Below are 13,006 nucleotides of genomic sequence, written 5' to 3' on the forward strand. Positions count from 1 at the left end.
CGCTCTCCGGAGAGGTGCGAGCGGCACGGCCCGGTCCCGCCCGGTCCCGGCTCTGCCTCCTCCCACGGCCGCCCTCTCTGCTCCAGGCTCTCGGCTATTTTGGGGGAGAGTGTGCAGAGGCCTCGGGAGCGCGGGCCCCCTCCCCGGGGTTCCGGCCGGCTCCCCGCCTTTGTGTTGGCACCGGGGACAGCGCCCTCGGGTCCCGGGCGGGGACCCGGCGGCGGGGGTGCTTGCAGCCCGGAGGGCACCCCCAGAGGCTCCCCGGGTGCAGAGGGCCCCGGCGGCCGGGGGGAGGCGGCCCCGCTGCTGGGGGAGGCGCAGCGCGCATGCTCCGCTCGGCCGCCCGGAGGGGGGGGGAGGGGGAAGAGGAGGGGGAGAGGGGGTAGGAGGGGGGAGGGGGTAAGAGGGGGGAGGGGGCAGGAGGGTGGGAGGGGGCAGGAGGAAGAAGGGGATGGAGGGAGGGGGGAAGGCTCGGCACCTCCCCGGTGAACCGCCCTCCCCGTTGGCTCAGCTCCGCCGCCGCCACCCCGGTGGCTCCCGGGGCCCACCCCCTCCTCCCGGCGGCGGCTGCGGGCGGCGCTGGCCCCGCTCCCTCCCCCGGCCCCGCCCTCCTGGCCGGCGGCGGGTCGGCGGCGAGCGGGGTGAGTATTCCCTCCGCCCCGCCGCTCCCCGCGCTCCCGCCTGGGCCTCGCTCCGCTCCGGGCCGGGAAGGCGGTGCGGGGGCGGGAGCGGCGGCCCCGCACACAGGGCCCCGCGCAGGCCCGGGCCCCGCGGGCGCAGCCCGGGCGCCGGTGCGGGCGGGGAGGGGCCCGCGCCGCCCTCCCGGGTCCCCCCTCCCCGCTCCGGGCCCCCCTCCCCGCTCCGGGCCCCCCCGGGCCGCGCTCCGGGCCCCGCCTCGGTCACCGCCCGGCGCTCAGAGCCTGCGGGGCGGGGAGTCTCCCTGCAGCCCCGACACCCAGCATTCGTTCAACTGTGGGCCAAGAACTCCAAGGGCTTTCAGGTTCACTATCAGGAGGAGTAATTTATCACCGATATTTTTTTTTCTCCCCGCCCCCCGCAAAAAAAAAAAACAAAAAACACCTAGCTACTCATGATAGCTGAAATCGCGATGGGGCAGAGGGAATATAGAAATAACTGACTGATAGAAACATTGATCATGCTAAAAGTTAAAACCATTTCAGAAGAAGGCAAAGGGAGAAGAGCTACATGTCAGAACCACCTGAGGATGGATTCGGTATCAAGTAAAAAACCAAACTTTTACTTGAAGTAACAAATTTTTGTTTTGTTGTTGTTGATCCTCACCTGAGGATATTCTTTTCCATTGCTTTTCAGAGAGAGTAAAAGATAGGAAGGAAGTGGGGTGAGGGGAGAAAGAGAGACCACGTGAGTTTGATTGGTTGCCTCCCACACACTCCAAACAGTAACCCAGGTACATGCCTTTGACCTAGAATTGAACCCAGATGCTCTAACCACTGAGCAAAGGCTTGACATAACATTGATTAGGGCCCAGGCTGTGGATATATATATATATATATATATATATATATATATATATATATATTTGGGGGGGGGAGGGGAGTAACTGAGATGCAAATTATTTCTAATTAGGAGGAAAAAGTGCTCTTGAAGGTTGTGGTTTTATTACAAGATTTTGTAATAATTTTTTTTTTTTTTTTTACCATTCTGCTTGTTCCTTCATTGTAAATTCAATAAATCTTTACCGTAGGTTCACTTTAGTTTTATGAGTCATATGTCTGAGTTAAAAAAAATAATAATACAGTTTGACAATGGTTTCCACCCCTTAGTGGCAAAAGCTTAAGCTTGTACTTTGCAGGATTGGAAAACACAGGCCCTGAGTAGTACTAAATACATCATAGGACCCTTCTTGCTTCTGCAGGGTCAAATATGGACAAGAGTAAACATTTACAAAATGAAAACTTGACCAGAAAAAATGTTGAGTATGGAGAAATCTAAATTAAAGTTGCAATGACAAGGTTTAAGAATTGTTATTGATACTTTAATGGAGGAAACTAGTGGAAATGGTTCCCAATAGTTCTGAACTGGGTTCATTTGGCTATAGACTGTTATAAGATTATTTTATCCCCACCCATTTTCTCTTACCCCCACTTCCCTTTCTTCTTTATTTAGGATAAGGTTTACTAAGATTTAACTACAGGATGAGGCATTTAAACTGGGTATAATGTTTTGGGACAAATTATAAATTGATGGCAATCCCTAATGCTTGTACGTTTCAGAGAAAGATAGCAACCCCTTAGGCCGGGAGATCAAGTAAAGTTCATATAAGTAGATTATTTAAGACTGGGTTTGATTTGATTTTGAATATCTTTGAAGTCTAGAGGTGTGTTTTGGCACTGTAGAGGTAGTGTTGGAGTCATGCACCTACTCAGAGTACCATACAAACAAAACGCCAAGGAAATTATTTGGTGATTATCCCTTGAAAACAGATGTATGTCTTCAGGTGCCAAGTAGGCTGTGTATACAACGATTGAATAGTAGAGAAATGGAGAATAAACCCTACCTCAGAGCATCCAGATAGGGAAAGGTTGCTCAACAGCTATGCAGAATCAGAGTGAGTCCCACTAATGTACCTGGCACCCCAGGCCTTGACGTGCTTGATCTCCTACAGGGACCCAGGAAGAGAACTTACTAGTATGAAGTTTTCACTGACATGTATTGTAATAGCTTTCAGAGAAAACTCTTTTACTGTCTCTTCTAAGCTGTAGAACCTACAATAGTTTCCTGCCCACTACTTAAATGAAATCTCTTTAGAGTTTTAATGCTATTTATGAAATCCCCTCCTCCCCTATACTTTTCTTGTATTTTTTAATCTATACTCCCCAGTTACACTGTTTACCTGTCTACTCTGCCTCATTTCAACCTGTTCCTAGGTTCACTGCCCATCCCTACTCCACTAATCCTCCTCATCCCTTTATGTACTGTGGCTCTGTCCTTCAGTATCATCTTATAATTCAAGGATTATCTGAAATATAACTCCTCTAGGGTCCTGGCTCTGGTTCCAGAATGCCTTAGATCAAATTGCCACATTAAGAAAAAATTTATATATATATATATATATATATATATATATATATATATATATATATATATTACTGATTTCAGAGAGAAATGGAGTGGGGAGACATAGAAACATCAATGAGGAGAGAGAATCATTGATTGACTGCCTCCTGCATGCCCCCACAGGGGAAACAGCCTGCCTCTGGGCATACCCTGACCTGGAATCAAATCCTGATCTCCTGGTTCATAGGTGGACACTCAGCCATTGAGCCACACAGGCCAGGCCGAATTGCCACATTTAACTGCTGGACTTTGTACCCTCTCCCTAATTGGAGCTCTAGCTGCAGAGGTCAGGGCAAATTCAGCCACTAGTAAAAATCCTTTCATTCCAGGCCAGGTACAATCTCATTGAAACTTTGACTTGCTTCCTATGTTTCCGTGGGAAGGCAAAGAGGGAACACCGAGCCTGCTGTTCAGCTGCTGTCATGACTGAACACATATTCTCTCTTTTGCTGCTTTCTTATTAGATTACCTGGCCATGCCTACTGTGCCCCACCCTTTCACTAGCCTCACCAAAATGATCCTCATCCCCCCCCCCCCCCCCCACCCTGTTTTCTAGCATTATTCCTCCTCAAAAGTATTTCTGATGCTAATTATAAATACTTATTTTGGGCCTTCAAAATCAGGTAATCCTGGTCGGGGCCTAGTATTCCACATATAAATTTGTACCCTGAGTGCCTCTTGGCTGTCTAATATTTGAGGACCATTGTCCAAAGACCCTGCTAGGTAAGCGATTAACTAATTAAATGAATTCCAGCCAAATTTTCATAAAGGCAATGGGTGGAACTTACCTTCCAGCTAGTAATTGTATGCTTTGTTAAGTAAGACTCTAAATCTGAAGTTATAATAATGTAAAATTGTGGTAGGGAAGGACAAGAACAGAGGAAGTAGCTTACTTATATTAGTTAAAAACAATTTTTAATGTGCTAAAGTGTCATAGTATGTTCAGTGATAATCACATTTTTATAAATGATCTTAAGTTCTGGGGAAATTCAGTTCTATTTCTTAAAGTGTTTTAATCTCATTATGACTCCGATACACATTGATTTATGGACTCATCAAAAGAAATGTCTCCAACCAAAAAAAAAAATATATCAGTTTTCCACACGTTAGATTAAAAATCACATAAAAAATGTGGAGCATGGTAGTGAAAAAAAGCTGTTCTTAATTAAAAAGGATCATATGAACAATGATTATACACCATGTTAGAATTTACTGGGGCTGCTTTTCTGAAAAGATATATTTAATAGCAGCAGAATAAGCTTCTTCACACTAGCTAGTGTAGGGCTAACCAGTATTTTAGAAAGACTGCTTTCAGTTGGTGGGGGAAAAATTATTTTCCCAATCTGTAGCCTCTGCTGAAGCAGCTAAAGAAAGGTTTTGATTGGTTAAGCTTAAAAAGATAAAAAAGAAGAAGAAAAAAATCAAACAGTTGTTCAGTAAGACTGAAACTCAAGCAAAATAGATGTATTAAAAACTTATACTTTATGACAGGAAACAGCCCTGACTTATTTTTAACTTTTACTTATAATAAGAAATGAGAAGTTCATTGTTTAGGATGAGATGAGAATTAAAATTCACCTTTTTAACTGAGAGTTTACTTGTATTCTGTTGTCACTCCTAGTCTAAAGTTATGATCGCTTAAGTCTGGAAACATGGGCAGTTCACATCTAAGATTTTTCATTTGTAAACTAAGGATTGTTTTTGCCATTATTCCTTAATAACCTGCAATTGTGATTATTTCCTGCCTCCCTTCCTGATTGCCCCTAACCGCTTTTGCCTGCCAGCCTGATCACCCCCTAACCACTCCCATGCCAGCCTGAATGTTGTATAACTGCTCCCCTGCCAGCCTGTTTGCCCCCAACTTCCCTCCTCTGCCGGCCTGGTCACCCATAACTGCCCTCCCCTGCAAGCTTGATTGCTCCCAACTGCCCTCCCTTGCAGACCTGGTCCTTCCCAACTGTCCTCCCCTGCTGGCCATCTTGTAGAGGCCATCTTGTGTGTTGGAGTGATGGTCAATCTGCATATTACTCTTTTATTAGGTAGGATAGAGGCCTGTTGCTTGCGTGGAGGCCAACTAAAGAAAGGCCTGTTGCTTGCATGGAGGCCAACTGGATCAGGGTGGGTGTTCTTTTGGGGAATGGGCAACCTGGGCGAGGGGCCTGTCATGGTTTGCAGGCCGGCCATGCCCCCCCAATGACCCAAACAGAAAATATAGAGCATATATATTCAAAATTTAATATAGACTTTCATGATCCACCAGAAGCCATATTAAGAATCTGCCATATTCATTCTTGCTGGGTGATTTCATTGGTCTCTTTTATAAGATGACTTCCAAATTTCTTAAACTGATCTTGGCTTCTCTCCATAACTTAAGATGCATATTCTTCCTGAATTCTTTCATTGCCTGGCTTCAGGTCCTTTTGACCTCTCATCCAGATTACTACAACAGCTTTTAACTCTTCTTGCTTTCAGGCTTGTGGCCCTCAGATATCCTCCTCAGAGCTTCCAGTGATTTATTATTCTGACCTTTTCAGCTCTAAGGTCTGATTCTTTGTTTTCTATGGACATGGTCCAAACTCCTGCATGACACACACTCCCATACCATCTCTCCTTTGTGGAGGATCCTTCTTGTGCCTGCTATAAATCTGTGCATATCTTCATTATTGTATAGGCTTTAAATAGAAGTTCTCTTTTCCAGCGCTATCAGAATTGAGAGTTGAGCAGTTAATTGAAGAAGTTGATTAAAATAAAGTTGTTAAAAAATAATACACAAAAAACATTTATTGGTAAACAAGGAATTTGATATAAAAGAAAATGCTAAGAAACATTTAAATTCCTGCTTAATGTTTATACGCTACAGAAGAGTAGAATTTATGTGTCTGTAAAGATTCATTTATGCCACTAATATTTTATTTTTTTTCTTTATTCTGATGAATCTTTTATTAAAATAAAAAATAATATTACTTTTATGTAAAAAATACAAGCATATTTAAAAATTTATTTCAACTTAAAATATATAAAGACATTCGTTTGCCAATTTTTTCATACATGACCAGCACACTTTCTTTGAGTATGGGCACTTGATTAGAATTCATTGTTCATTCTTGATTAAGCTGAACCCAGAATGTATCCTCTAGCTTTTTGGTTTATATGAAAGTTTAACTTTAAATGAAAGAATTTAAGCCACTTTAGCAGCAATCTGAGTATAGAATACTAGATTTGTATGCTTTTTCCACTACCAATTTTCAGTTGAATTACCCATATCTACTATAATAGTTGTCTGTTTTTCCAAAGTAAATTTGCTTTTATAAAGTCTTTCCAAGGCATTAAATCTTAGAAATAACAGTTGTCTTTGTTTTGAAATTACATTTTATTGGTTTGGTTAGTGTAGCATTTCATTAAAGTATATTTATAATATAAGAATGTGGTTTGTGAACATGTCAACTTAGGGGAGTAGAGATTGCTTCATGATCAGAATGCTGTAGCTACTGGTAATGTTTATAGAGGGAGTGGACATTGTGTTGATAAATATGGCAAAGTTGGTTGGATCGAGGTTGGTTATTTTTATGGTTCATCTTCCTTATTACAATACTAGAGCCCTGGTGCAGGAAATTCATGCACTTGGTGGTGGTGGTAGTGGGGTGCCTCAACCGCTTGTGCCCTCTCACAGTCCGAGAGTCCACTGATCACCCCACAGAGGGAGGCCTTCATACCTGCTGCAGCCCGCTGGTCAGTGGCCTGGGCTTGCCTCTTTGGGGCAATCACAGAGCCTCCCCCGATCAATTGCCCTGCTGGCAGGTGGCCTAGGCCTCCATCTACAGGATGATCGATTGCAGAGCCCTCCTGATTGATCGCCCTGCAGAAGGTGCTTTGGGATAATTCTGGAGCCCTCTGATTGATCACCCTGCCAACGGATGGCCTGGGCCTCTCTCTGCAGGGCAATTGTGGGGCAATGGTGGGGCCCCCTGACAATAGCATAGCACTCACCTTGGCTGGCCAAGTGCCGGTACATGTCATAGTGTGGTTGTCTGGATGGTCATTCTGTGTTTGTCCATTCAGTCAGTTTGCATATTATGCTTTTATTATTATAGATGAGTTCTTATAAAGCAAGAGCTACATATTTTTTCCATTTCTGTATAGTTAATACCTAATTTTTTTATTGCAGTTATCATTTAGTATGGAAGAAGATGAGTTTTTTGGAGAAAAAACATTCCAGCATTATTGTGCAGAATTCATCAAACATTCACAGCAGATAGGTGATGGTTGGGAATGGAGAACTTCAAAGGTAAGAACAGAAAATTTTATTTCCCATTTTGGTGGATTTTTTTTTAGTTCTTTTTTTTCATGTAAATTCTTAGTAATTAAAACTAATGTATGAAAGCTAGCTTGATTTAGTAAAGGGGTTAAGTTGAAGAATATTTTAAAACAGATGTCCATTGTATTACTTCAACTATATGTACTCATTATAATTAGGCTAATGAAGTATTATCTAGAAAAGTCTTTAGGTGACTTGCTTTAATTTAATAAGATAAAAATACTTAACATATTAATTATATGAATATAAACAGATGCTTCTGTGGTGCTTCAAACTGTTTGTTTATACTATTAATTTTCTTATGAAACTATTTTTGCCCAGAGAATGAAAAGATAATCCTGAAACCAAACCACTGTCAATCACAAAATTTGAAATATTGAGGACTGTACTAATTAGGATCTTTTTTATTTTGTTTCTTTATTTTTGTTGTTGATAAATTGGGAATTTTTTAATAGTATAAACACATTTTAAAACTTTTTTTGGTTCTATTCAATAATAGTCAAAAGGTCTATATACTCATTTTATTTTCACACATATAGTTAGTAAGATTCTCTGTCAAAAGCTTTTGCAGTTCCTTGAAAGCTTCAGTTCTTAGAGAATAAGTTTCCTCTACTTGACACCTTATCTGATTCCTGAAAAAGTGATGAATCTTGATTCTCTGCAGAATGGCTGTGTTTCCTATCTGCACTCTGAGAAACATGAACCATTTTAAGCTGAATCTTATGATTCAGAACTAGGCCAGGGAAATGCAGGTCTTGATCATGTCTAGAGTATCACTGGGGAGAGAAGCCATAATTTCATCTTGGGTTATATGTCAGCTCAGTTTTGACAGGGTGGCTCATGGGATGGTTCAGCGGTGTGGTAGAGTCCAGCTCCACTATCTTGGTTAGGGGTGGGACAGTCTACACACCCCTAGGGCATCTCCTGCTCCAGGAAAACATGACCTTACTGGCACCCTTTATTAATTTTTATTCCTATTTATAATTTTGTTTGCTATTGTGTTTATATTTTTATTCATATTACTAGAGGCCCAGTGCTCCAAATTCATGCACAGGGGCGGGGGGGAGGGGGAGGGGGGGAGAGAGGAGGGGTGTCCCTCAGCTCAGCCTGCACTCTCTCACAATTCAGGACCCCCTCAGGAGATATCCGACTGCTGGTTTAGGCAGGGATTGGGCCTCAACCAGCAGTTGGACATCCCCTCTTGCAATCCGGGACCACGGCTCCTAACCTCTCACCTGCCTGCCTGCTTGCTCACCCCTAACCACTCACTTGCCTGCCTGGTCACCCCTAACCACTCTGCCTGCCTGCCTGCCTGATTGCCTCTAACCATTCTGCCTGCCTGCCTGATCACCCCTAACCACTCTGCCTGCCTACCTGATTGCCCCTAACCACTTTGTCTGCCTGCCTGATTGCCCTTGACTGCTCACCTACCTGCCTGCCTCATCATCCTTAACCACTCTGCCTGTCTGCATGATCGCCCCTAACTGTTTACCTGCCTGCCTGATCACCCCTAACCACCTCTACCTCAGCCCCCATCTCTGTGGCTTAGTCTGGAAGGATGTCCGGAATGATGTCCAGAAGATCGTTCAGCTGTCAGGTCTAATTAGCGTATTCCCCTATCTTATTATAGATTTCTTCTATGATTATTATTGGGGTGCAGTGCATAAATTCATGTACTTTGAAAGGAACTGTGGGTCTTGAGGCTGCAGTGGGCACAGGGTCGGATCTCGGCCCATCCTCCATGCCTCCGCCTGGTCCCTCCTACCATAGCCCCTGGTCTCCTGTCTGCCGGCAGCCCTCATCTCCCACTGGTTGACCCTGTTCGAACCTGCTGATGGCACAGAGCAATTGGGGGTGGCACCAGCAGCAGGTGCAAGAGGGACCAGCGTTGCCATTGGTATGAGTGGTGGCTGCTATTCTGATTGCCCCTTAAAAGCAGGGGGAGGTGGAAAAGCCCTCAGGGGTGATCAGGGCCAGCAGCTGCCACTCGCACCTGCTGATGGTGTCTAGTGATCAATATTAGAGCCGGTGCCAGTAGTGGGTGTGAGTGAGGCTGCTGTCGGCAGCAGGCGAGAGTGCTGAGTGGGACCTTGACACGCAGAAGCAAAGAATTTTCAGGCTCACCCTGATGTCAATGACTGGAGCCCCATCTTGGTCTGGCATCCCCGCTCACCTGCTCCACCATCCCTCTGTGGCTTTACACCTGCCAAGTTTCACATTCTGCTGTCTACTGTCTATGACCGCATGTTTCATGCATGCCCCCTAGTGGTCAGCACACGTCATAGTGACTGGTTGTTCAGTTGTTTGGTTGTTCCGCTGTTCGGTCTATTTGCATATTAGTGTGCCGCTGCGGCTAGGTGTTTACCTGTGCAGCCATCTTGGATTCTCCCCCTGTTTATTCATTTAATGAGTAAAGACCTCCTTTCCTTTCTTTTTTCTTTCTAATCTTGTTGTTGAAAGTATTACATATGTCCCTCTTTTCCCCCTATTAACCCTTCTAGCCCACCCCCACCTCCAATCCCAAGATTTCACTACCCTATTGTCTGTGTCCATGAGTTATGCATATGTGCACATAAGTTCTTTGGTTGATCTTTTCCCACCCACCCACCCACCTTGTTTAAGACCCCTTGACCTATAATAATTTGTGTGGTTAGTCCTTGGGAACTTTCTCTTTTCACCAGGTTTCCTAAAGAAGATTTTTTTTTTTAATCTTAAACTGGAGAAAGAATGATATAGATTCCTGTTACAATTTTTGTGACCCAGCAGAATGAGGGGGAGGAAGGTTAGGGAGGGAGCTGGGACTAGACTGCATTTGTGTGACTGTATGTGTTGGGGGGGAAGATCCCTTGGAGGGAAATTATATCTGTCAGAATCTTCTTCAACTAAATTTGTTGAAACCAGTTCCTCACAAACCAGTTTCCAGGATTTGTTTACATTCTTGTTTTGGCCTCTGCTTCAGGGATGGGTATGGCTATGTGTAACTTCTTGTTTGCTGCCACTGTCTGCTAAGTTAAGAAAATTTCCTACCCTTTGTGGTAGGAATTGCACTTATAATTAAGGATTGTTCTTTTTAATGTGGGGGTGAGCCCATAGATAGCATAAAAACAAAACAGAAAGCTGTTGGTAGGAAATCGCTGTAGCCTTAAGGTAAGGACTGGGAAGTCAAAACTCTACGGAGAGACCAGGTGTGGTAAGTAAATGGATGAAGCTGCCAGGGACACAACCACATGGACACTGAGTCCTGTGGTCTGTGGCTGACCACAGTGCTTGGCCTGTTGCTGAGTTGGAAACCTGGGTCCTTGGGTTACCAGACCTTCCAGAAAAAAGTGAAAGGATTTGGGGGGAGAAATTTCTAAAATTTTAAATATTGGCAAATAATTAAAAAATATATTTTTATTTTATTTTAAAAAATATATTTTATTGATTTTTTTACAGAGAGGAAGAGAGAGGGATAGAGAGCTAGAAACATCAATGAGAGAGAAACATCTACCAGCTGCCTCCTACCGGGGATGTGCCTGCAACCGATGTACATGCCCTTGACCGGAATCGAACCTGGGACCTTTCAGTCCATAGATCGATGCTCTATGCACTGAGCCAAACTAGTTTCGGCTAAAAAAGATATTTTTAAAACACAGTGAGGACCAAACCCAACATGCCAGTAGTGCACAATAATGGGCGCTAATAATGCATAATAAGGAGGGCTATTTTTTAAGTAGACGTTGACTAAAAAAACAGCTGTTTGGAAGTACAATTGGAAAACATATTTAAAGTATAAAATGGATACGTTTTGTCATGTATAGACCTGTGAACCTTCAACACAGTCAAGAAAGTGAATATATCCGTCACCCCAAAAAGTCCCTTGTACTTTTTGTAGTCCCTCCATCTGCCCTGGAAGTTATTTTTAAAAAGAATCTTGTTTATTGCAATATATGGAGGCTCCTTTAAAGAGTACACATATTACTGCTCACATTCAGGTTTGTTCATAAATCACTTTGGCACTATTCATTTTATTTTTTAATATAGAAAGAGTTGTAACAATATTTAGAGAATTGGTATAATTCAACTTTATAGATAAGACAAAAGATCATTTCCCCCCCCCTGCAAAGTTGATAAGAAAAACAGAGTGAATTAATGAAACATGTAATTAAAAAATTATTTAAAAGGCAGTTTCTAAAAGTAGTCAAAAGAGTTCTAATTTTTATATCTGGAGGCATGCAGAATGGGAAAAGATTTCTAAATCATTATTTTTCAGCGGGGCTTGATACTGTTGGCATCTGGGCAGGACAATTCTTCTTAATCCTTTACTACCAATATTTCCAAACTCTCATTGAGAGCTATTATTTAACATGAAGGTCTGTCTGAAATTAATGGTTTTTGTTAAGAGCATGGGCTTCAGAATTAGGTGTACCTGGATACAAATTCCTGCTCTAACATTTACTATCTGGGTATTGGACAAATTACTTAATGTCTCTAAACTTCATTTTTTAATCTATAAAACTAGAGACCCAGTGCACAAAGGAAATTAGTTAGAAGGTGACTGGGAGAGATGGGCTGGACACTCCCTAGAGCCAACCTCCTGTGGTCTCTTCACTGGCCGGCCGTACGTGGGGCTTGGGGCGGCACTGGAGCTTGGAGGGCATCTGTGGAGTGAATGGGGTCCCTCCTTCAGGTGGGATCCCTCGGCCTGGCCTGTGAAGATTGGGTTCCCTCCTCTCTGGTTCCCAGCTGTGTCACTGGAGAATCGCTACAGCCAAGTCACTGCAGCTCAACAGCAACTGCATTGAGTGTCTGCTTTCTGGTGGTCATTGCGCGTCATACCTACCGGCTGGTCAGATGGTTGGATGGTCACTTAGCCATATATATATATGATCTTAAAAAATCCATGGGTGAGAGAGAGAGAGAACTAGAACAGTTTCCAAACCTAACTCATTGACCATCATTGAAAGTATCTAGGACATCAACTCCTTGTTGTGAAAATTGTTAGAAAGAAAGAAATGATCATTTTTCTTGTCTTTCTTACATGGACTATATCACATGGTAACCAAATAAATAGCCTAATTTGATTTTTAAAAGGTCTTTTTTCTTTTTAGAGTTTTATCTGATAAAACATAGAAAAGATGATAGAATTAAAAAAAAAAACAAAACACACCACTTTTCAATCCCCAGTGAAATGAAGTAGGCAACAATAATCAGTGGATGGAACTATTAAATGGAAGGTTGCAGAGGAGGGCTTGAGCTATCATCACCTGAACCTCATACTCAATCTTGGAGTTACTAAAAACTGGGCATCCAGATATTATAAACTTTCTGAAGTTTTATAGCATGAATCACAGAGCATGTAATCTATGAAGTATTCTTGCCCAAAACATTGAACCTGAATAGAATCAATTAAGGAACGTAAGTGATGCAGGACCCAGTTAATTGTCACCACAGGAAGCAAATGGAAAAATCTAGAAATCTAAAGGACAAATGACTCAATTTCCTCAAAAAATTAATGGTAAGATAAAGAAGTGAGGAGGAGGACTGCATCTCTATCTAGGATTAAGGACCAGGCTTTTGTTGTTGTTGTTGTTGTTGTTTTCAGTGTTTTTT

The 13,006-nt window shown here is 43.0% G+C and overlaps 1 protein-coding gene across 3 annotated transcripts in view; it reads left to right on the forward strand.

Annotated features, from left to right (window-relative positions):
- Positions 1 to 604: 604 nt before the first annotated feature.
- The window catches only part of ATG10 (autophagy related 10), a 183,613-nt gene continuing 171,211 nt past the window's right edge, over positions 605 to 13,006 (forward strand). The window contains exons 1-3 of one of the 3 annotated variants that reach the window (XM_045571689.1): positions 3,706 to 3,822; positions 5,798 to 5,844; positions 7,263 to 7,384. In XM_045571689.1, the coding sequence (XP_045427645.1) occupies positions 7,277 to 7,384 (108 nt within the window). In that variant the 5' untranslated portion in view covers positions 3,706 to 3,822; positions 5,798 to 5,844; positions 7,263 to 7,276. Of the gene's footprint in view, positions 642 to 3,705; positions 3,823 to 5,797; positions 5,845 to 7,262; positions 7,385 to 13,006 lie in introns of those variants that run through there. The other 2 variants (XM_036410163.2, XM_045571688.1) reach the window with 2 other exon arrangements.

This window comes from Pipistrellus kuhlii, unplaced genomic scaffold, assembly GCF_014108245.1.
Source record: "Pipistrellus kuhlii isolate mPipKuh1 unplaced genomic scaffold, mPipKuh1.p scaffold_m20_p_4, whole genome shotgun sequence".
Lineage (NCBI taxonomy): Eukaryota > Metazoa > Chordata > Mammalia > Chiroptera > Vespertilionidae > Pipistrellus > Pipistrellus kuhlii.